Consider the following 25,875-nt stretch of genomic DNA (forward strand, 5'->3'; position numbering starts at 1 on the left):
ACTAAATTCTCTAGGAACCACTGCAACCTCCGCCTCCTGGGTTCAAGCAATTCTCCTGCCTCAGCCTCCTGAGTAGCTGGGACCACAGGCGCGTGCCACCATGCCTAGCTAATTTTTCTGAATTTTTAGTAGAGACGAGGTTTCACCATGTTGGCCTGGATGGTCTCGATCTCTTGACTTCGTGATCCGCCCATCTCGGCCTCCCAAAGTACTGGGATTACAGGCGTGAGCCACCGCGCCCGGCCTGAGTTATACCAGTTTTTAGGAGTAGAGAAGGACAATGAAAAACCATGAACCAGAAGAGTACCAGTTAGGTAACTAATTAGGGAGATGACCAGCCCATAACCTGAGCACATAATAAAATGACTGCTGAGAAGAGTCATAAAGTAAAATGTTAAAAAGATGAGAAACAAAGATAATAGGAAAAAATTCTAGGAAACAGAACAGAGACATAGACAGACATGAAACAGGAGTGGTTAGCTGTGAACTAAATAAGAATCTGAGGAAAAAAGAAGGCTATCATGTGATGCAGCTGGAAATAATGATTGTAAGTTGTTAAGTATAGTCCTTTTTCCCTGAATTCAACAATACATTGTAAAGAAAACAGTTGGCTGGGCGCGCTGGCTCACACCTGTAATCCCAGCACTTTGGGAGGCAGAGGCGGGTGGTTCACCTGAGGTCAGGAGTTTGCGACCAGACTGGCCAACATGGTGAAACCCCGTTTCTATTAAAAATACAAAAATTAGCTGGGCATGATGGCACATGGCTGTAATTCCAGCTACTTCGGAGGCTGAGGCAGCAGAATCACTTGAACCTGGGAGTTGGAGGTTGCAATGAGCAGAGATCACACCACTGTGCTCCAGCCTGGGCACCAAGAGTGAAACTCTGTCTCAAAAAAAAAAGAAAAGAAGAAAACAGTTAACATTCATGGAACACTTAATAAGTGCCAGGCATGGTTCTAACCATTTACATGTTAATACAAATATTATCACTCTAGTAGTCCCTGCCTTTAGCCATAGCATAGTTTCAATTACCCATGGTCCAAAAATATTAAGATATTTTGAGAGAGAAAGACCACATTCATATAACTTTTATTAAAATATATTGTTCTAATTGCTCTATTTTATTATTGTTGTTGTTAATCTCTTACTGTGCTTAATTCATAAATTAAACTGTGTTGGACATATGTATGTACAGGAAAAAAATCATAGGACATATAGGATTCAGTACTGTCTGAAGTTTCAGGCATCCACTGGGGGTGTTGGAACATATCTCCTGCAGATGAGAGGGAACTACTACATTATACAATATCTCTACAAAACAGGTACTGTATTTTTCCCAGTTTAGAGATGAGGGACTTGAGTCATAACAGGGCACACATCTAGTGTGTGGAGAAACCCAGGAGCAGTCTGGCTCCAGATAAATACAGGCCAACCAGAGATATTAAACATGCCAGATTTCGTAAAAGAAAAAGAAAGGTAGCCCCTGACATTTAGGAATTTGCTTAGCCTGGTGCAGTGGCTCACCCCTGTAATCCCAGCCCTTTGGGAGGCCAAGGTGGGGGGATCATGAGGTCAGGAGTTTGAGACCAGCCTGGCCAATATGGTGAAACCCCATCTTAAAAAAAAAAAAAAAGTAATTTGCCTGGCACTATCAGCTGAGCCTTGGTGTTGCTTAGAGCTGGTCTGGCACTCATAGCTAGGACAGCAACACTGTCCTGCTGTTGGGCATGAACAATTTCAAAGAGCATCAACATCAGGCAAGTCCATTCTATGACCATGATGGATCAAAACAAAAAACAAAACCACTTCCTAATCGTATCTGAACACAGAAAAAAACAGGAACATTGTCTAAGCCACAAAAATAACCAAACATCTTTTTCTTCTTAACTTATATGAGGGATTGCTGTTTCTTTACCAATTATAATGTCACCTTGGTCTAACTGTCTCTTCTTCTAGATAAGATTTATTTAAAAAACCAATTAGAATTACCCCAGCTTCCTGACAGGATCCAATATAGAGCAAAATCTCTCTCTTTTTTTTCCTTTCAAGAGGCAGAATTTCACTTTATTGTTCAGGCTGGAGTATAGTGGCATGATCATAACTCATTGCAGCCTCCAACTTGTGGGCTCAAGTGATCCTACCACCTCAGCCTTCTGGGTAGCTAGGACTACAAGTATGTGCCACCATGCCTGGCTAATTTTTAATTTTTATTTTTTGTAGTGACGGGGTTCTAAGTATGTTGCCAGGGCTGGTCTCGAACTCCTGGCCTCAGGCAGCAACCGTTCCGTCTCCACCTCCCAAAAGCTGGGATTACAGGCATGAGCCGCCATGCCCTGCTGGTCTTTCTTAAACCCTCCCCCAAATCATCTAATGGAAGATCAAATCTAAGTTCTAACATTTGTTTTTTATTAATTAATCGACTAAGAATTACTACAATGCTTGATTTCTGATTAATAAAACAATTGGAAGCTGCAGGCCTGGCCCCCTGCTCATATTCAGAAATATGTTTCCACAGAATTATGAATTATTGTTTTCCGAAAGAGGGTACATTGAGCTTTCGTTGATTCATTTAACACTGTATTACTGAGATGCCCTACAGTTTCCCTTGCTGTGTGTTCTCCCTCACCACAAATGAACAGAAAATGTAACTTGTTCTAACTACAGGTGTGATAATGGTAGTTTCTGGCCAGAAGCACTGACATTGCTAGTGTAACAGCAGGAATGTCAAAGTCTTGGAAAATTCATAATCAAGGTGTGCTTTGTAAATATATACTATTATTTGCTTTCACTCTTCACAACATTAAGTTGATCTTCTATTTAACCACTGAAAAAATTTCAACAGTAAGAAAATACTTTCTTGCTTACCTGACATTCCATCCATAGTAATGTACCAAATATAAAACTTCTCCATCATCAATTTCAGTGCTTTTAATACTGGCTTCATAAATTTTCTGAGTCTTCCCTCGTCCATATTTTACTTTCACTTTGGTTCCTGTTAGGCAGGGTTCCATGTCTTCCTCATCTTCCTCTCCTTCAGAGTCACATTTGCTTTCAGTTTCTTCCCTGCAGTAAGTTACAATATTGATAATCCTACTAATAACTTAATGGAGAATAAAATATGCTAAAAGAATCCAACAGGTAGATTATTCACAACCTAAATATTACCTTAATAACATGTCAGTGGAGGAGGAGAAGAAGGAGGAGAAGGAGAAGATTTCTGTGGTCTACTTAATAAAGAATTTATCATGTAAAAGTGCTCTGGACCCAAAGTAAATCCATACTTTTTAAAAGCCAGTCAAGTCACAGCTAATGATAATCTGTAATCGAATAAATCACTTTTGACAAAACAAAATAGGAAAAATATGCTCTGAAAAAATTCTTTAGAGTTCATATTTAAGTGCCACTTTATGTATAAAAGATTTAAGAATATTTTGTAAGTTCCTGCAACTGAATTATCTTAAATCTGCTTTACTACCACATTTAGAATAGTTTTTGGCAAGACTAGTTTTTTGGTGGGCAAAATAATGAACAAGGGCTATCTTAGTAACCATGTCTTTTAAACTAATTTATATTTTAAAGGTTTCCCAGCCCTAACAAAGAAAAGAAATTTGAGTATTAGGATACTTGTTGACACTGTAGGATAGCACCAGGAGAACAAAGCTTTACATTTGTTTTGAATTCTATTTGCTTACTGTCTCCCATCAGCTTTTCTTTGTATTGATAATCAGGTATAAGGAACATTAACACAGGGAGGTCCAAAAATACTTTAAATATTTTTTATAATAAAACATTGTGTATCAATGCTGCAAAGACTCATAAGAGAACTGCATCAAAGATCATTCTAGGGTCACAAGCATTACAAGCTCAAGAAGTAGTACTGTGCTCTATAACAAATATAGGACATTATTTTGGTGACCCCCAGGGGTCCTGACGTGAAGTTTTCACAGCCCATTTGCAGTGGGAATGTTTTCTTTCAGAGGACACCTTCCAATAATATACTGATGAAGTAAATTCAAAACACTATGAGAAAAACTACTTTTATTGTTCTTCATATTCAAGTCTGTTAAATTTTCTCTAAATGTCTATTTACATAACAGTTATAGTCTTTTTAAACTACATTTTACACAGATGTATTATATGTTTTATATGTGTTATATACATATTACAATTTTTGTATTCTGATGCTTTTCACAAAACTTCAAACTACAATTAGGCTCCACTTTTTAAGTGGTTCACCTTTGCTTAAATATTTTTGTCCAAATATTCAAAATTATACACTCATATCATTATACTCAACTCTAATTATTTCCTCCTACTTTTCCTAATCCTAATTATATTTCATTACAGAACCTCCTTTACTCACTAACCTAGTTCACATGTAACTGTGATAGCTCCCGTACCTATTTGTATTGAATCAAATTACCTCTCCCATTCACCAATCATCCTATTTTTCCAAATATTTATTCCCTCAATGGCAGGTCAGTTTTTCCAAATTTGGCGTAACAACTCAAATTTCTAGAAAATTTAACATCACATAATAATCGAAAAATAACTATGGAAGAGAACTGATGTCACAAGTGAGTGTGTTATGCTGCTGCTCAGTTAAAATTCATTTTTAGTAGTGTCCTAAAATTAGTAAATCCATTTGACAACACTTACAGAAACAGCTAATACCTTGGTCAGAGACTACCTTGATCTCACTGGACTGCTTAATCTTTGACTATTTTAAGTCAGTTCAGTCCATACTTGTCTAACACATAGAAAAATGCAGTTTTCACTCAACAGCAAACAGGATGGACATGAAAAAATCTGAAATTTACTGGTGTGATGTGGGGCAAGAATGTATTTTCCAAACTAGAATCAGGGGTGCATGCCACTTACTCTAATACAGTAACTTGAAAAAGAAAAATGTCTTAAAGCTAACACACAGAAACATCTGCTAGTACTCTGCACCCATGTGTTTGTTAGCTTTCCCACATTGTACCTTTTTTAAAATGGAATTTTTGCTGTCGCTGTTTCCTCTTGTCCACTTCCTCCATTTTTCTCCAGCTCCCTTCCCTGCTGTCAACTGCAGGACCTTTCTTTTGACTGGGTGGCGCAGCCTTCTTTGAGGCCACTGTTTAGGGCACAAGTGCTATTAAAATGGTGCGACCAGTATATTCTCCAATTCCGAAAGGCGATACACATCATCTTCACAATGTGTCTCACCTTCACTAGACAAGAGGAATGGAAGTCCCAATAAGAAAACATTCCCTCAAACCTGAATCTCTAAGCAGGAGCAAAGCGCTGTTGTACCCCAGACAGGTGCTTCTGGAGAACAAACATAAGATAATGTACCTCTCTTGGCTTTTCTCTTCCTCTTCATCTGAGTCTTTGTCAGAATCCTCCTGTTTTTTAATTTTCTTCTCTTTTTGCTTTGGTGTATTTTTTCTCCCCAGTAGTAGCTCATTTTCTTTTTTCTCTGCAGTTTCATAGTCATCATCTATATCCTTATTTTCTGTATCATTATCTTTTAATTTGTCTTCTGTTTTCTCTTCTTCAATTTCCTTTTTAATAGAATTTACATCTCGAGTAATTCTCCTTCTTCCCTGGTAGAGGGGATAAAAGCTTTAACATAGCTATCACTAATAAAGGGGAAAGAAATCTTTTCCTTTAACCTTCACAGCAATGACTCTGGGTTGAAACATGGCACTGAAAACCAGTCAACTCACTTGTACATTTCTCTTCCTTTTGAAAGTAAAAGAATAACCAATATAAACTACTTAATTATGTCCAGGTCTACTTTGGCTACATACTACTTAAGGTATCTGTAAGAATCTGTTTGAATGCAAAAAGAAAACAAAAACAACAAAAAGGAAGTAAAATTTTTTTCCTCTGTTTATATCATTTTCTCACTTTTATTTCTCAACTATAATAAAAATTTAAATATTACCTAATGTTATTGATACAACATAATGATAATAAAACCAATTCCCTGAATTTTGCTTTTTTAAAAGCTCTGTGGTTTCTAATTCTGTTTAGTAAGACAGAATTTACATTGTCATTCTATTTGTGGATTACATTTTAAAAGGAATAAATTGCATCAATGGCAGAAAAGTGAGCAGGCTTCTTTGAAAGACTATCTGGAGAGCTTCCTGGCCAACAGCAACATGTTTTACCCCCACTAGCTTCTACGTAGCCCACTGAATGCTGAAATGACCATAACTGGTGAGCAATTTCACTATCTCCTAGATTCTTCTTCAAGGCAACTTTTACACACTGGAAGAATTCTCCTCTTCTTGGAATAAAGCAGATTAAAAAAAAAAAAAAAAAAAAAAAAGGCCGGGCGCGGTGGCTCAAGCCTGTAATCCCAGCACTTTGGGAGGCCGAGGCGGGTGGATCACGAGGTCAAGAGATCAAGACCATCCTGGTGAGCATGGTGAAACCCCGTCTCTACTAAAAATACAAAAAATTAGGCCGGGCACGGTGGCTCAAGCCTGTAATCCCAGCACTTTGGGAGGCCGAGGCGGGTGGATCACGAGGTCGAGAGATCGAGACCATCCTGGTCAACATGGTGAAACCCCGTCTCTACTAAAAATACAAAAAATTAGCTGGGCATGGTGGCACGTGCCTGTAATCCCAGCTACTCAGGAGGCTGAGGCAGGAGAATTGCCTGAGCCCAGGAGGCGGAGGTTGAGGTGAGCCGAGATCGTGCCATTGCACTCCAGCCTGGGTAACAAGAGCGAAACTCCGTCTCAAAAAAAAAAAAAAAAAAAAAAAAGCCAGCAACTTAGGGAGCATTAGGATACAATTAATACCTCAGTAAACAAGTGTTTTCCCTCCTTGCTGGCTATGTGCTATTCACACTTCAAAGGCAGGAAAAGAAATTTCTTTCTGTCACCAAGCACTACTGTGCAAGTTCTATGACAGTACTTCCATCTCCTTAGATCAGGCGTCCCCAAACTTTTTACACAGGGGGCCAGTTCACTGTCCCTCAGACGGTTGGAGGGCCGCCACATACTGTGCTCCTCTCACTGACCACCAATGAAAGAGGTGCCCCTTCCTGAAGTGCAGTGGGGGCGCTGGATTAATGGCCTCAGGGGGCCGCATGCGGCCCGCGTAGTTTGGAGACACCTGCCTTAGATCCACACTGCTGTCACATAGCAGGTGCTTTTATTATTATTATTAGTAGTAGTAGTAGTAGTAGTATTGTGACAGAGACTCGCTCTGTCACCATGGCTGGAGTGCAGTGGCACTATCTCCGTTCACTGCAACCTCCGCCTCCCAGGTTCAAGCAATTCTCCTGCCTCAGCCTCCCAAATAGCTGGGACTACAGGCGCAAGCCACCACACCCAGCTAATTTTTGTGTTTTGGGTAGGGATGGGATTTCACCAAGTTGGCCAGGATGGTCTCAATCTCTTGACCTCATGATTCGCCTGCCTCGGCTGCCCAAAGTGCTGGGATTACAGGCATTAGCCACTGCACCCAGCCTAGCAGGTGCTTTTAAAATATCTGTAGGTAAATGAATGAAAACAACTGCTGTGAAATTTGGGTCTGTATACCTTTGTCCCAGAAATACCATTTTTATATATTTATTCATATTTTTTGAGACAGAGTCTTGCTCTATTACTCAGGATGGAGTGCAGTGATATGATCTTGGCTCTCTGCCTCCTGGGTTCAAGTGATTCTCCTGCCTCAGCCTCCTAAGTAGCTGGGACTACAAGTGAGAAATGCCATTCTTAGAAGGCTTGCTTATTTTTTTTTTTCTTTGTTTTGAGATGCAGTCTCGCATTGTCATCCAGGCTGGAGTGCACTGGGATGATCTTGGCTCACTGCAACCTCCGCCTCCCGGGTTCAAGCAATTCTCATGCCTCAGCCTCCCGAGTAGATGGGATTACAGGCACCTGCCACCATGCCCAGCTAAGTTTTTGTATTTTTAGTAGAGACGGGGTTTCACCATGTTTGCCAGGCTCGTCTCGAACTCCTGACCTCATGATTCGCCCACTTCAGCCTCCCAAAGTGCTGGGATTACCGGCGTAAACTACCCCCCCGACCTAAAAGCCTGGTTTATATATGTAGTTTACATATGTGCTGAGGATATTTTTACAAGCAAATGTATTATAGCACTTTTTAAAATAGTAAAAAATTGGAGAAAAATCTTGGAGAAGGTAAATTTACAGTTCATCTATACTAGACAGCACACTGCAGATGTTTTATGTAGGATGAGGAAGGTTTTTAGGTAATAACAGGAAAGTATGTTCACAATATATACAATAAAATACTATTCACCTTTAAAAAGGAAGAAAATTCTGATACATGCTACAACATAATGTCTTGCAGACATTATGCTGAATGAATAAGCCAGTACAAAAGGACAAACACTGTATGATTTCACTTATATAAAGGTACCTAGAATATCAAATTCATAGACACAGAAAGTAAAATTGTAGTTGCTAGGGGTTGGGGGAGGAATGAGGAGTTACTGTTTGATGGACACAGAATTTCAGTTTTGCAAGGTAAAAATATTCTGGAACTGGACGGTGGTGAGTTATGCACTGGTGTTAATGTACTTAATGCCAATGAAATGTACACTTAAAAAGAGTTAAGGTGGCAAATTTTATGTTATATGTACTTAACACAATTAAAAAAAGAAAAGAAAAAACCAATTTGGAAATTTCATGTCATTCACTAGAAGATTCCATTTACTACATGAAAGAATGAACGGTTTTAAAAATTGGTTTCTGAACAACTACAACAGAAAGCAATTTCACATTCTCTTTCATTAAATATGATTTCACCAAAAATAAGACATATTAATTGAACTTCTTTGATAGTGCGGTACATTCCTTTCTCTTTCTAGAATTTGGTAAGTCCTACTATGTAAACATCACTGGATACTGATCCAAATGGTAGATGACAATTCCTAAATAGACCTGACATATTAAAGGAGAGAAGGAGCAGAGTTGGAAGACAGAACCAGAGTACATGCACACATCACCAGAACTACACAATATGCTATAAAGTTACAGAGAAAGACAAGATACCATCTGATTTGGGGCACAGGCACTTTAAAGAAGAGATTTATTTATTCAGCATTTATTTAATAAGCCTTTACTATGTGCCAGGCAGTATTCTAAATGCCTGGGATCTGTCAATAAATGAAATAAATACTAATCCCTGACCTCGTGGAGTGTGATTCTAGTGTAGAGTGAGGCAAAATAGATAATCACAATAAACAGAATAAAGAAGTAAATTACAGATAGAAGCAACATTAGAGGGACTGTGAGTTCCAAAGTGAGGAGACAGGTTACAATTTCAGGTAAGGTGACCAATGAGGTAATACTTCAGCAGAAGACTTGAAAAAAGGAATTCATCCCAGATGAGAATTACTTGATCAAACATAAACAGAAAACAGAAGGAAGGATTTTCAGGTAGAGGAAATAACTGTACAATATCTTTAGAAAAAAGTAGCTAGTTAACTTAAGCAGCATCAAATAATGGAAAATAAACTAGGTTCACTGTAGTGAACCTACTTTTGTGTATATACTAAAATGGCTATAATAAAAAATTTTAAATAATACTTAAACCAGATAAAATTAGTATTAGGAACTCACCCTCGGAGACTTTAATCCTATCTCTTCTCTTTCACTTTCACTGTCTGAATCAATATTTTCCTCAGGTTCACTCTTCACTTCTGGTAAAGGCATTTCTTGATCTAATTTGAGAGCCTCTTCCATTGATTCTTCTACGTCTTTTTTTTCCTCTTTTACTTTTGGTTCATGGTGATGAATAGTTCTGAACTGAATATTTGCCGAACGGCAGTACTCCTCGAAACCATAGAGATACCTAAACAAACAATATTTCATTTAATAAATACTATAGTCTTTGCATTTCACTTGAATATGTTACTAAATACACGTTTAAAAGGTAAAGCCCAAGTAATTTAAAAATAATTTTGTGTTGCTATTTTCTGTGTTACTATTTTCTTGGTGTTTTAGATAGAATTATAAACAGAGAAAGTGATCATAAAATAAAATGCTATCCTGCGAAGTCTGAGCTTGTGATAACTGAACATAACTACCATAAGTTTTGATATGAAGGCTGTTCACCTCAAAAGATATAGCTCTATAACATGTATGATAATCACAGACACTACCTGCATCCTGATTTTGGAAAGGTAATCAGGAGAACATAAGAAATGGAGTAAAGCAGATTTGATGCACTGAAGTAACTTTCAATCACAAGTATCTGTTAACCTAAATCTTTTTATACACTTTCTCTAACTTTAATGTTCCTGGATTGATGTATTCTCGTTAAAAAAGTAAATGGAAAATATTTTTTATAAATACATATTCTGTCATGAATAAACTATACTACTTACTTTCTATAAGCAGTTTTTACATTGTAGGAAGCAGCTGAATTCAAAATAGGAATGCCAAGGTCCATATAAATTTGCTTCCATACAGCACCACTATCAATCTGGAAAATTAAGTTTTTATGTTAACATTTGGAAAGGGAAATAATCTTTCTTTTTCCTTTTTTTTGAGACAGGGTCTCGCTCTGTTGCCCAGGCTGGAGTGCAGTGGCATAATCAGGACTCAATGCAGCCTCCACCTCCTGGGCTCAAGTGATCCTCCCACCTCAGCTTCCCAAGTAGTTGGGACTACAGGTATGTGGCACCACACCTGGCTAGTTTTTGTATTTTTTGTAGGGATGGGGTTTAGCCATGTTGCCCAGGCTGGTCTCAAACTCCTGAGCTCAAGCAATCCACCCGCCTCAGCCTCCCAAAATGCTGGTATTACAGGCATGAGCCACCATGCATCGCCAGGAAATAATCTTAATCCTAATATTCTACGTTCATTAAGAAAATGTATTTGTTATCTAATGTGCATATAATGCCATATAAGATACTTTAACTTTTTATCACATCGTATGTATTTCAAAGAGCAATTTTATACTTACATTGTCACATCCACCCTGATGATAAACCAGTCTGAAGAGTTTGAAAAGATTGAGATCTTTATAGCCCAAAACAGGTGGTTTGTTGATTGGAGTACCTTTTCAATATAAGTAGGTAGAAACAAAACGTTTATTCAAATGAAATCACTAATTTGAAAACAAAGCTGTCAAATTCTAATTTCCCAAATTTCATTAATTAGAGGCACATATTTAACCTTAAACAATGTAAGACAATGTAAGACAATGTAAGATATTCTCTCTATTCTTTATATAGCTGTGTGGGGATCTTCAGATTTTTGGTGTTATACTTCTAAAACTAATAAAGCCACCTCTTTAACTGCCAATGAATTGAGTAAAACTAAACATTGGGACTGCATGGTATGGCCAACAATGTTGCTGGTTCAAGAAGCTTGGGCATAGGGCTGGGTGCAGTGGCTCACACCTGTAATCCCAGCACTCTGGGAGGCCGAGGCAGGAAGATCACTTGAGCTGAGGAGTTTGAGAGTAGCCTGCGCAACATGGCTGTATCCTGTCTCTACAAAATTCAAAAGGAAAAAATTAGCTGAGTGTGGCAGTATGTGTGCCTATGGTCCCGGCTACTTGGGAACCGGAGGTGGGTGGATTGCTTGAGCCCAGGAAGTGGAGGCTGGAGAGAGCCATGTTCGTGCCACTGCACTCCAGCTTGGCTAATGAAGCAAGACTCTGTCTCAAAAAAAAAAAAAAAAAAAGTGTGGGCATAACCAAACACAATAGAAAAGATAACATTTACGTCCTGGTTCCATTTTCCCTGCTTTGACACCAATGTTAAGACTTTTTGCAGTAATCTGAAGGATGATTTCTGAAGGCAACACAGAATGTTTAGGATCAATTTATCTTAAGATTTTCTAGGACTAACAAATGCCAAGGAGTATGAGAGTTTACAATGGTTCTATTATGCTACCTATATTAGAACTATCATCCTTTTCAGATAATGGTTGGTCTCCTTTACGTTTAATTTGCTGAGAACAAAGATCAGGCTAGTTTATTTGTCACAAATACATCATGAGTAATTAGTGCGTATGCAGATTAACATTATGACTGGTCACTTTCTATTTCTGAAATATCAGAATACTTTTTAGTTTTTTAAGTGACAAGGAAAACTAAACTGTATCAAAATACTTTCATTTCTATGCAAAATAGATATTAATAGTTTAATTCCAAATAGTGTATTGTTGTCAGGTGTAATTGATTCTAGGCTTTATTTAAAATCCAAAACTACACAGACATGATGGTTCACACCTGTAATCTCAGCACTTTGGGAGGCTGAGGTGAGAGGATCACTAGAGGCCAGGAGTTTGAGACCAGCCTGGGCAATATGGCAAAACCCATCTCTACAAAAATTAGAAAAAAAAATAGCTGGGTATGGTGGCATGTGCCTGTAGTCCCAGCTACTTGAGAAGCTGAGGCAGGAGGATCACTGAGCCCAGGAGATCAAGGCCATAGTAAGCCAGGATCAAATCACTGCACTCTGGCCTGGGCATCAAAGCAAGAACCTGTCTCAAAATAAATACATAAATAAAATCCAAAACTGTGTATCTGCAATACTAACAAAAGCAATGCATATACTTAGAATGTAAACATGTAAAAGAAATGATTACTTTAAAATAATGAGCATGTACCCCACAACTTAAAGTATAATAATTAAAAATAAAATAAAATAATGAGCATGAAAATACCTCTGTCTTCCATAAACTTATAAAGCTGCTGGAGGAAGTTGTCCCTCTCTTCAGGATCAAGTTCTTCCTCAGGCTGAAAAGATAAAATATATAAATATATGGCACAGTGAATGGGAAAAGATACAGGTCTTCTTTTGTTTTTGTGAGCCCAATGTAAAGTCATCAAATTTTAACAAAGCTGGAAAATCTGAATTTTCTCAATATCCTACAATGCCAGATTTTAAGTCATATTTATGAAGATAAACAATGTCTACCCTTCTTCACCCCATTTACCACTTTAACTCTACCTTTGAGTATCACTGTAGAGAATAAGATTAGACAAGTGGAAAAGATTCAGGAATAAAATGGGAGTGTTAGGTTTTCACCTTACTTGGTACTCTTTTTTAAGCCTATTAAAATACTATGTGGCCCACACAAGTATACTAGTAGATGAGCACAATAATACACACGTTCATTATATCACTTATGTATATATAAAGGTAATTTATATATAAACATTATAGTTTTTATTAGATGAATATAAACCAAGGATTTTAAAGTCACAGTGGCCAAGGATTTTCTTTAGATGGCACAATGTTTTAAAGAAACTTAAATGCAGGGCTGGGCACGGTGGCTCAAGCCTGTAATCCCAGCACTTTGGGAGGCCGAGGCGGGTGGATCACGAGGTCAAGAGATCGAGACCATCCTGGTCAACATGGTGAAACCTCATCTCTACTAAAAATACAAAACAATTAGCTGGGCATGGTGGCACGTGCCTGTAATCCCAGCTACTCAGGAGGCTGAGGCAGGAGAATTGCCTGAACCCAGGAGGCAGAGGTTACGGTGAGCCGAGATCGCGCCATTGCACTCCAGCCTGGGTAATAAGAGTGAAACTCCGTCTCAAAAAAAAAAAAAAAAAGAAATTTAAATGCATTTAAGTAAGTCATATACATTCTATTTCACCCCAGACCTCATCACCCCCTTATCTCACAATAATCTGGTTTTCTCTTTTGCCTGTCTAGTATGGCCTCTGAAGTTGACTTTGCAACAACTAAAAATATGATAACAAAATAATTTGAGAAGTAATTCTTAGGGAAGAAAATAATTAATTTGGGAAGGAAACTAGATAAATAATTACTGATTTAAATCCTTTAAAAATTCTTACAGTTTGGCAATACTACAGAGAAACAAAACACTGATATGCTTCCTCCATATAAATGACCATAACTTAAGAGAATTACTCTCCTGTGTTCTAAAAGAAGGGCTCAGATTTTTGTCTTTTTTTTTTTTTCCTTTCTTTTTGAGATAGAGTTTTGCTCTTGCTGCCTAGGCTGGTATGCAATGGCATGACCTTGGCTCACTGCAACCTCTGTCTCCTAGGTTCAAGTGATTCTGCTGCCTCAGCCTCCCAAGTAACTGGGACTACAGGAGTGTTCCACTATGCCCGGCTAATTTTTTTTTGTATTTTAATAGAGATAGGGTTTCACCACTTTGGCCAGGCTAGTCTCAAACTCCTGATCTCAGGTGATCCGCCTGCTCTGACCTCCCAAAGTGCTGGGATTATAGGCGTGAGCCACAGCACCTGGCCTGGATTTTTGTCCTTACAAAGCCATGTTCAAAGCAAAGGTAATGCTCACGCAATAAATGTTGCATGTTCAGTGTCCAGAGGGCAACAGGCAATTTAAAATTATGTTATCTAATAATAGCTGATAATATAGCCAGCATCAATAAACATGTAGTTGATTAAAATATGTAATAAAAAGCCATGAGGATATTAAGAGAAAGGGAGGCCGGGCGCGGTGGCTCAAGCCTGTAATCCCAGCACTTTGGGAGGCCGAGGCGGGTGGATCACAAGGTCAAGAGATCGAGACCATCCTGGTCAACATGGTGAAACCCCGTCTCTACTAAAAATACAAAAAATTAGCTGGGCATGGTGGCGCGTGCCTGTCATCCCAGCTACTCAGGAGGCTGAGGCAGGAGAATTGCCTGAACCCAGAAGGCAGAGGTTGCGGTGAGCCGAGATTGCGCCATTGCACTCCAGCCTGGGCAACAAGAGCGAAACTCCGTCTCAAAAAAAAAAGAGAAAGGGAGTAAGATCTTTTATTACATTCTTTTCTTCTTTTCTTTTAGTCCATTCATTCATAATGATTTGTAACACTGAAATACTTTTACCAAATATAAAGAAATTTAAATCCAAGTTTTAAAATGTATCAAAAATCAGCAAAAAGTTATTACTTAATGCTCAAATCAGGAGATGGCAGTTTTTTCCCCATGTGAATTTAAAAATATTGCTTGTACAAAGTTAACTGCCAATGACTTAACTCAAGAAAATAAGTAATTCAATAGCCCAGGAACCGCTTCATATAATAATTTTAAGAACTTCTAGTGTGGGGGGAAAAAAAATCAAAACCAAAACCATTTATGCCACACTGGCTCTATGCTTTGCCCGTGCCCTGTAATCATAATATCCTCTCTTCAGATGAAAACTTCATTCCATTATTCTTATTTTTAAAGACAGAATATTACTGTTGCCCAGGCTGGAGTGCAATGACACAATCTCGGCTCACTGCAACCTGTCTTGCGAGTTCAAGCGATCCTCCTGCCTCAGGATCCTAAGTAGCTGGGATTACAGGCACCTGCCACCACACCTGGCTAATTTTTGTATTTTTCATAGAGATCAGGTTTCGCCATGTTGGCCAGGCTGATCTCAAACTCCGGATGACCTCAGGTGATCCACGTACTTCAGCTTCCCAAAGTGCTGGCGCCTGGCCTCATTCCAGTATTTATGATCCTACAGAAGTCAGGTAACACTTCTGTATTGAATATAGGTAAAAGCAATACCTTAAAAAGGCACTAATTTAAAATCAAAGTTCTCCCCAATACAAGTAAACACAATCAACTCATCAACTGCAAATTAGGTTGTACCCAACATTTGATAAATTCTTTATGATTAAGAACATATTTTTATAGATAAAATTTAAGTGTATTTTATTTAAAAGTTAGTTTCGGCCGGGCGCGGTGGCTCAAACCTGTAATCCCAGCACTTTGGGAGGCCGAGGCGGGTGGATCACGAGGTCAAGAGATCGAGACCATCCTGGTCAACATGGTGAAACCCCGTCTCTACTAAAAATACTAAAAATTAGCTGGGCATGGTGGCGTGTGCCTGTAATCCCAGCTACTCAGGAGGCTGAGGCAGGAGAATTGCCTGAACCCAGGAGGCGGAGGTTGCGGTGAGCCGAGATCGCGCCATTGCACTCCAGCCTGGGCAACAAGAGCAAAACTCCGTCTCAAAAAAAAAAAAAAAAAAAAAAAGTTAGTTTCATAATAAACCATGACCACAAAATTGTAAGTTTTGGTACAGTTATCAGTATAAAAAACAAGATATTAATGAATAAAGAATTCTACTTATAGACAAATGCCCTGAGGGGAAATTTCTTTTCCACAAAAAATAAATAAAAGATGAGGCTATAAACAAAGTTTTGAACTTATCTGATGTTTCTGTGAAAATTAAAATTGATTATCTCTTACAATAAGCCACCCCTCATAATTATTTTTGAAAACAGCAGTGCTGCTAGTCACCTTGGAGTAAAACTGCATATGCTAGAAAATGCCTCCAATTAGAAGAATGTGCCTTTATAACTTTTGTATGGGGCTCTCAATTGCTATCATGGTTTGCTTTCTCTATTCATGGCATTTTCACAGCAATTTCTCTCCTGGTCAAGGTCTGGGACTGTTGCATCTTCTAAGGGTTTTGGAGTGCGAGAGGATTATAAGAATTAGAGGTAAGGGTCCACTAGACCATGCTGAGGAGACTTCTTCCCTTTATTTAGTCATTACATTTATACATGTAAAGAATAACTATGTACCCAGTAAAACACCAGAGAGCCAGGAAAGCGGTTAAGGACATAAAAGTCACATTCATGATCATAATTTCAAGAAATTTCGGATTTTAGTTAGTATTAGTATATATTGCCTACTATTATAAGTAATTGTATATCTATCTACACAACTAGATTGTGAATTTTCTGACTTTAGACACGTCTTCAGATTAAGTTCAAACATTTACTCATGGTTATCATAAATCGAGATTGCTCAAAAGCAATGTGGATTAAAATGAGAACACATGGTACCTTCTATTTTTGCAGCTCTGAGTTTGGCAGGGGGTATAGAAAGGTGAAAGAAGCCAACATAACACAATGTGTTGTAAAATATATAGAAGAATACAAGAGTAGCAAGTCAAGGAATGAATGGTTCTGCTTGAGATAGAAATGGCAATAGTTAAATTAGGCAGCTTCAAAATGTAAATAGTAAACATCCCTGGAGCTAAAGCAAACAAGCGTAAGCCTGAGATGGACAAAGGCGGGCTGGGATTAGGAAAGGACTTTGTAATAGTATGCTAAAGAATTGACACTTGATACTGTGGCTAGAAGTGAAGTTTGAGACAGCTAAAGAGAATTAGATCAGATGTGTATGTTTAAATTTTCTCAGCCAAGAATAAGTTTGATGGATTGGAAGGGAAACGGAAGCTATTACAACAGTCCACCCGTGAAGGTAAGGAGGGAGAGACAGAGAGGCAGAGTGACTGATAGGAGGAGAGGGAAGGAGACCAAAGGAGAGAGAACCACTGCACCTGGCTTACTCATAATTTTACCACTAACAACTGGCATTTAGTTTAAGACACTCATGTGAATGAAAATAATATCTGTGTAAATGAGTTGTGTAGAGAGTTTTCTTGTTTCACATTCATTGAGTATGAGACCTAAGATTTATGATACTATAAATGCAAGAGGAGTCAGAGAAAGAGAGAAAATAAGAATAGCTGAGAATGTCTGTTTGTTCTTTCTTTTTTTTGAGACTGAGTCTCGCTCTGTCATTCAGGCTGGAGTGCAATGGCATGATATCGGCTCACTGTAGCCTCCACCTCCCGGGTTCAAGCAATTCTCCTGCCTCAGCCTCCCGAGTAGCTGGGATGAGAGGAGCGCACCACCAGGCCCAGCTAATTTTTGTATTTTTAGTAGAGACGGGGTTTCACCATGTCGATTAGGCTGGTCTCGAACTCCTGACCTTGTGATCCACTGGCCTTGGCCTCCAAAAGTGCTAGGATTACAGGTGTGAGCCACTGCACCCAGCCAAGTATGTTCCTAAGACAGGTGGGGCCAGGTGTAGTGGCTCACTCCTGTAATACCAGCACTTTGAGAGGCCAAGGCTGGCAGATTACCTTTGAGATCAGGAGCTCAAGACCAGTCCGGCCAACATAGTGAAACCCTGACTCTACTAAAAATATAAAATTAGCTGAGTATGCTGTTACACACCTGTAATCTCAGCTACTCAGGAGGCTGAGGCAGGAGAATCACTTGAACCCAGGAGACAGAGGTTGCATTGTGCCACTGCACTCCAGCCTGGGCAAAAAGAGTGAGGCTGTCTCAAAAAATAGAAAAAGATACAGGTGGTTATGGACCATGACTTGCTGGCATTCACCTTATCCCTTGTCCAAATACATTAATCTGAAAATGAATGATTACACATTTGGAAGTGGCACAAATTCTAGTAAATAGACTTCCTACCATTTTAGTGGGATGGGAAACTGATATGGTTTGGCTCTGTGTCCCCACCCAAATCTCATGTTGAATTGTAATCCCCAAGACTGGGGGAAGGACCTCGGGGGAGGTGATTGGATCATGGGGGCAGATTTCTCCCTTGATGTTCTCCTGCAAGTGAGGTCTCATGAGATCTGGTTGTTTGAAAGTGTACAGCACTTCCCCCTTTGCTCTCTCTCCTGTTGCCACATGAAGATGTGCTTGCTTCCCCTTCATGTTTTGTCCTGATTTTTCATTTTCTGAGGCCTCCCCAGCCATGCCTCCTGTATAGCCTGTGGAACTGTGAGTCAATTAAACCTCTTTTCTTTACAAAATACCCAGTCTAACGTAGAGAATGAACTAATACAGAGACAAATAAAATTTGTTATTAATTTGAAAAATAAGGTCATTATTTTTGCAGGAGCTATTAACTTTCTTAGCTAGCAACTCTACTTTTCAACACACATTAGGAATGTGTACAGAAAGTGTCCAAATTGTCAAAATATGCCAGTAAAAGATGACTAACTTTACCCGAAGCCCCTCAGACCCATGTAACTTGTACATAGTTCTAAATGGTGGGTTGGGATAGTTTCCTAGCATATAACAGACTGGTCCCACAAATACTGACATTTAAAAGTGGGGAAAGGTATAACTAAACTGGATCTTTGTGGTTTCCCTATACTGTGTATTGTATGTGACAGTTCATGTTATTGATGGGTATTCCCAGGTTTCAAGAACCCCTGTGGGAATCCCTTAAAAATTTTGGTCAGGCTCAGTGGCTCCTGCCTGTAATCCCAGCACTTTGGGAGGGCCAAGCAGAGTTTTAGACCAGAATGGTCAACAAAGGGAAACCTTGTCTCTATAAAAAATAGTAATAATAATAAATTAGTCAGGCATGGTGATGCACACCTGTAGTCTTGGTCCCAGCTACTCAGGAGGCTAAGGTGGAAGGATGGCTTGAGCCTGGGATATTGAGGCCACAGTGAGCTATAATCACCACAGCACTCCAGCCTGGGTGACAGAGTAAGACTATGTCTCAAAAAAAAAAAAAAAAAAAAAAGTTTTAATAATTACCTAACACTCCTCCCTTTTGTGTGTATGGGGCGGGGGGTGCTCATTTTTTTTCAATAGCAAAGGACTTTTGTGAAATAATGTTACTTTGGACACGAGCAGTTTTGTTTCCCCTTCATGATGCCGTCTATAACCCCTCTTCTGGCCCTCTTCATAGGCATCCCTTCTCACCCCAACTCTGAAACTCCATCACGAGTCCTCATAGTCCTCAGCTCTTACAATCCCTTTCTCCTCTCCTCGATCCCTATCACCTCAAAAATGAGGCTCAATTTGAAAGCAGCAGGAGTCGTCCTCTGAAGTGGGCAGATCCCTATCATGGAAAGAGAGGTATTAAGACAGCACCTTGCACGCTCCACTCTGGGGAGTTAAGCACTGCAAGGAGTACATCAGAAGTGGCAGTTCTGAGGGCATGTCTGGACTGGAGCGCTAACACGAAGGAAGCAGCAATTCCAGTCCTGACTTTTTTTTTTTTCTTTTTTTTTTTTTTGAGACAGAGTTTCGCTCGTTACCCAGGCTGGAGTGCAATGGCGCGATCTCGGCTCACCGCAACCTCTGCCTTCTGGGTTCAGGCAATTCTCCTGCCTCAGCCTCCTGAGTAGCTGGGATGACAGGCACGCGCCACCATGCCCAGCTAATTTTTTGTATTTTTAGTAGAGACGGGGTTTCACCATGTTGACCAGGATGGTCTCGATCTCTTGACCTCGTGATCCACCCGCCTCGGCCTCCCAAAGTGCTGGGATTACAGGCTTGAGCCACCGCGCCCGGCCCTGACATTTTTTTGTATAAAATTTTAAATTTGTAATATATTAAATAGCCTGATTATTTTTAATGTGAAATACCAGAACAACTTACTAAGGTAAATGCATAGAACATTTGTAAGCCATACTCATCCACTTTAATTCAGGTAGAGCCCTCTTTGTTCCTACATAGACATCTGTTGATTTTTTTAAATCTCAGCTGTTGTTTATCATTTACTAATTTTCTGAGTTTTTTAAACTTGCATTTTATCTTTCTTATTATATTCAATACTAACAAAGGGAATGGGGAACACAAAGGCAATTATATTCAATGTAATATAACTGACAGTTCAACAGCAGCTTCTGAACAATACCCAAGTAGTAGCAGGGGAGCTATAAGAAGTCCCATATCATGAAAGAACAGTGGAAAGGAGAATAAAAAGGTGGGCATGGGTCAAATCATGACAGGGCACACTTCTAAAGCCTGTGATAAACTACCCAGACTTCGTCCTAACGGTGCTAAAAGCCAATAAAGGGTTTCCAGCAGGAACAACCTATGTTTTATAAAGATGTTTATGGATGATGAATATTGGAAGGGAAAAAACCAGAGGGAAAACACAGAATAAGGTGAACAAAATACAAACCAGAAGCATTGTTAGTCAAGAACTTTCACTCTAAGTGACGGAAAATATTCTAAGCTGCCTAAAGCAAGTATTATTTTATAAACTAACAAAATTATGTAAGAAAATGAGACTGCCTAGAGAGTACACAGTCTGAGAAAAGAGGTATCATAAAGTTAGATATTTTACCCCTTAGCTCCCCACAAAGTGAATTTTCTACAACTTTATAACAAATCTCCCAGCACTATATTTTTTTTTCTGCCTATGTTTCGGAGGACCAGCACCTTATTTCAAAGAGTAATTTGCTAAGACAATTGCATAATTCATATCAATTCATTTAATGAAGGTTTAATATGAGCCAAGCAAGCTCTGTGTTGATAGCTGTTAGATATATATACCGGTAGGAAAAGGAAAAAACAAAAACACCAACATCCCCTGCTTTCACAGACCTTATAATCTAGAGGAGGAAAGAACATTTTTTTTTTTTTTGAGACGGAGTTTTGCTGGTTTCCCAGGCTGGAGTGCAATGACGCAATCTCAGCTCACTGCAACCTCCGCCTCCTGGGTTCAGGCAATTCTCCTGCCTCAGCCTCCCCAGTAGCTGGGATTACAGGCATGTGCCACCATGCCCAGGTAATTTTTTTTTTTTTGTATTTTTAGTAGAGATGGGGTTTCCCCATGTTGACCAGGATGGTCTCGATCTATTGACTCGTGATCCACCCACCTCGGACTCCCAGAGTGCTGGGATTACAGGCGTGAGCCACCACACCTGGCCAAGAAAATTTTTTTTTTAAATTAATTATTATACTTTAAGTTCTGGGGTACATGTGCAGAACGTCCAGGTTTGTTACACAGGCATACATGTGCTGTGGTGGTTTGCTGTACCCTTCCCCCACCCCCCGACAGGTCCCAGTGTGTGATGTTCCCCTCCCTGTGTCCATGTGGAAAGAACATTTTCTTAAAAGCCTGTAAGGCAGGGCGCGGTGGCTCAAGCCTGTAATCCCAGCACTTTGGGAGGCTGAGGCAGGTGGATCACGAGGTCAAGAGATCGAGACCATCCTGGCCAACATGATGAAACCCTGTCTCTACTAAAAATACAAAAAAAATTAGCTGGGCATGGTGGCGTGTGCCTGTAATCCCAGCTACTCAGGAGGCTGAGGCAGGAGAATTGCTTGAACCCAGGAGGCAGAGGTTGCGGTGAGCCGAGATCGTGCCATTGCACTCCAGCCTGGGTAACAAGAGCGAAACTCCGTCTCAAAAAAATAAATAAATAAATAAATAAATAAATAAAAGCCTGTAAAAAATTCTGAAACCTTTCTGAATCTCAGTTTTCTTCATTATAAAACAAACAAAAAAACAAAAACAGAGAAAGTTCTAGGAGATTTAAGGTTCTAGAAAGTTCACTTTGGGGCTGAGCACAGTGGCTCATGCCTGTATTCCCAGCACTTTGGGAGGCCGACGTGTGAGGATCACTTGAGGCCAGGAGTTTGAGACCAGCCTGGCCAAAATGGTGAAACCTGGTCCCTACTACAAGTACAAAAATTAGTTGGGCATGGTGACGCATGCTTGTAATTCCAGCTACTCGGAAGGCTGAAGCCCAGGAATCACTTGAACCTGGAAGGTGGAAGTTGCAGTGAGCAGAAATCATGCCACTGCACTCCAGTGTGAGTAAGAGAGTGAGACTTCGTCTTAAAAAAAAAAAAAAAAAGAAAGAAAAGAAAAAGAAAGTTCACCTTGGGAGGAACTATGGCATAAGGTATCTAATTTCCCTTCATAATCTCTTTTTTTCAGGCAAAGCAATGCACTCTAAGGCAATCTCATATGTATATATTTATATACCTATTTTCACAGACTCTTGTGAGGATTAAATAAAGTCTTAATTTAAAAACCATCAAGTCTCCATGAATAATCTGAGAAGATTATTTGGTATGGTCATCTTTATCTGTTTGTATCTCCTACAAAAGGTAAACATTTTAATAGTGGTATAATGAAAAGTGCATCTTGATGTGTGTTCTGGTACAACAGATATATTTTGTTGTCACAACACCTCAGTGAAACATCAAATAAAGACAAATTTAAAAAGAAAGCTTAACGTTTTTAACTTTCAGTTACACTTCGGGTTTAACGTTAGGTTTAACTTAAAGTGAAACGCAAACAAAACCAACAGTAAGTCTGGTAACTCCAGTGAGCCATAGGTCAAAATGACTACGTAGGTTATCAATAAGCTCCGCCCCAAGGGGAATTCTGAAGAACTGTCCAGAAAGTTGTCATATGTAAAAGGTGATGACTGACAATATGAAGATTAGATGAAAGAAAACTAGGAGAAAAATTCACAATCTTTATAGACATATGTCATTTAGTGTAAGGGCTAAGAGCCAAGACAGCATGTGTATTACAAGAATACAATAATTAAATATTGAGTAAATATTACATTAAATAACATACATTATACTGCTTTTAGAAAGAGGTGGCATTATGTAATATGCTTTAGAAATATTTTAATCCAAATGAATAAAAACCACAACCTCTTTTGCTCCCTACAGTTACTTTATTCCTAAAGAAATCACATATATATTTTCAGCTAAAAAAAAAAAAAACAAACTATTGTAGATCCAGTATGGAGAATAGATTGGAGGAGAACAATTAAGTTGTTATTGTTATTGCATTAGCCTAGGTAAAAGAGAACAGTGGCTTGGACTAAGATTGACAGAAAGTAGAGAAAAGAAACTGAAGGAAGTGGGCAAATTTGAGAGCTATTTGGGTAGGTGGAAGGGAAAGGACTGGGTGTCTGATGGACAGGGGTATAAGAGAAGAATCATCAAGGTGATTTATGTGTATCTAGCTTGGACAGCTGTGTAGATGTTGCTTCTATTAAAATGAATTTAATGTCAGCCAGGAAAAGGATAGGTTTAGGGAGAAAGAAGATGAATGCAGTCTTGCACATACTGAGTTTGAGTACATACAAGTTAAGATGAAATCCTCATTGGCAGTTTAATATAAATGTCTTGAGCTAAGAAAAGACACCTTTGATGTACATATAGATATGAAGTCATTTTAGATAGGAAGTAGGCCAAAAAACCTGTGCTGTCATGGATATCAAGCATTCTAAGAAGTTAGGTATGTCACAGGTACTGAATACTACTCAGTAGTCAAACAACATCAAGACAAAAATTTGTTTGGTTCAGTACAAAAGTTTGTTGGAGTCATTGGTGCCCCTAAAGTTGTTTTAGTTGTGGGACAGCAAGACACACTACAGTGAACTAAGAGGGAAGGGGAGGTCAGGAACAGTGTATGTAACTCTAAGCAATCTGCCCATGAGAATGAAGAAGGAATGCAGTTATCTGGAGAGGAAAGCACAGAGGTTGTCCAAAGACTAGTGGAGGAAATATGGAGGGGTTGTCAGAAGGCTGTGAAAGATGTAAGCATATTTTAAAAAGCTGATGAGAAGGATACAACCAAAAGGAGTAAGTTAAAGATGCAAGAAAGAAAAGAGAGAGTCGATAATCTGTCTCTTTTCCTAAAAGGAATACGGAAATGAGACCTAGAGCATAACCTGAGAGACTCACAGAGGAGGACCAAACGCTATCAATTATGCCTTGAGGGAAAGACAGCAGGCAAACAGGTTTACAGCATGCTGGCATCTGAAGCTCCCAATTTCTTTATAAAGTTGTAGTGGAGTGGGTATAGGGTCATTGGTTTAATGGATAAAATAATGATTTGCTTACAGAAATTGGGAACTGACCAACAGTGCTGAAGGCCCAGTGAAATTTGGTGATCATAAAGTTTAGAATGGTACTATCCTTTCTATTGTACACCTACAGAAAATTTCAGAGCTCCCATAAGAGATGATATATTCACAATAAGATACTTATATTTCAGAAAACAGTTTTAACAACAGCTTGCCTAAAATAAACAATTACATGATTCTTGCATTGTATCAATTAAGCATAGTAATTTTTCCCCCATTTGAAAAGGTACACATTTTAATCAAGATGTCATTTAAATGCAATCGAATCCAAGATTTTTAGTATCATCTCCCTCATATGACCACAACTATAAAATGCATTGATATAAAAGTATCTTTTAAAATACATAAAAATATAGCTGTATGTAGCTCTATTTGTGTGTATATATGTTGGATCCTTATTAATCTGAGGACCCTAATTGGGCTAGAGTCTTACACTAACACTGTGAAGAAAGACTCTGCTAAATACATAAGGGCATTTTTGTTTGCTTAAAGGGCTAAACTTTAAGATTTTAGCAAGTCAGTTGTTATATATGTTTGCAAGCTAAAGTCTCAATTCTTCATGGAAGGTTGGCTTTTTATGATCTGCTTAGAAATGCTTCATTGCCAATTCAAGTTATTAGATAATACCTAAAATGTTAGCTTTACATTTAAAATATTCTTTAAATTCTACCAACTTAGCATGGTTTCCCTAAGTTATGAAGCATTTACTCTAAGTTTATACCTAAAGTAATCTTGAATGACCACCAACAAATGCCTTTACAGTCCACAAAAAGGTGTAAGTATGCACAAATAACAGAATTTAAACATCAAAATGATAGTAATGTTTCCATGAATAAACAAACTCAAGCACTTATAATTTTTTACAACGGAATACAATCGTAGGCATTAAATGTACCAGTGGTCCCTAGACGATTCCCAATATTAGAGAAATGGCAGTAGTTCTTTAAAAATTCACTGAATTCAAATTTTCATTACTAAGTATGAAATTATAGGAGTTTTTAAAGGGGCCCAACATATAAGCCTACTTATTATAAGCCAGAGTGATTTAAAAAGCTAAGACTAGTCACATTCCCCTTGACACTCAGTTTTATGAACAATCATCCATTTATTTTACCCTTAGAAAACTCTCCTATATTTATCCAAAGTAAATATGTCAGAATAAATGAATAATTAATATGATTACATATGTTTACAGGTTTTTAAAAAATCAATTTCAAAGGTGAAAATCCAGTAATATCTTTTCTAATACAAAATTTTCTTAACAAAAGCATTTAAGTAATACCCATAAAAATATTCCCCAGGGCTTCTTTCAATGTAATTATTGAGTTCAAATTTAAAGTCATCAATATAGATAAAACCTACTTTCTGTCAAACACAGTAACAGCATGAGATATATATCTTGTACTCATATCCTGAACTACCAATACTTAGGAATTCAAATTAATATTAAGTAGCAAAGGTGCTCTTTCATGTAAAGTCACAGAATCTC

The 25,875-nt window shown here is 38.6% G+C and overlaps 1 protein-coding gene across 5 annotated transcripts in view; it reads right to left on the bottom strand.

The window, feature by feature from the left end:
• Window positions 1-25,875, bottom strand: part of ARID4A (AT-rich interaction domain 4A) — a 74,913-nt gene that overhangs the window by 21,338 nt on the left and 27,700 nt on the right. For all 5 annotated transcript variants that reach the window (XM_074393890.1, XM_010341051.3, XM_074393887.1 and 2 more), the window contains exons 12-17: window positions 12,656-12,728; window positions 10,944-11,038; window positions 10,363-10,460; window positions 9,596-9,827; window positions 5,340-5,590; window positions 2,868-3,065 (exon numbers count right to left, since the gene is read on the bottom strand). In XM_074393890.1, the coding sequence (XP_074249991.1) occupies window positions 2,868-3,065; window positions 5,340-5,590; window positions 9,596-9,827; window positions 10,363-10,460; window positions 10,944-11,038; window positions 12,656-12,728 (947 nt within the window). The remainder of the gene's footprint in view (window positions 1-2,867; window positions 3,066-5,339; window positions 5,591-9,595; window positions 9,828-10,362; window positions 10,461-10,943; window positions 11,039-12,655; window positions 12,729-25,875) is intronic.

The sequence above is a fragment of the Saimiri boliviensis genome, chromosome 2, assembly GCF_048565385.1.
Source record: "Saimiri boliviensis isolate mSaiBol1 chromosome 2, mSaiBol1.pri, whole genome shotgun sequence".
NCBI classification, from domain to species: domain Eukaryota; kingdom Metazoa; phylum Chordata; class Mammalia; order Primates; family Cebidae; genus Saimiri; species Saimiri boliviensis.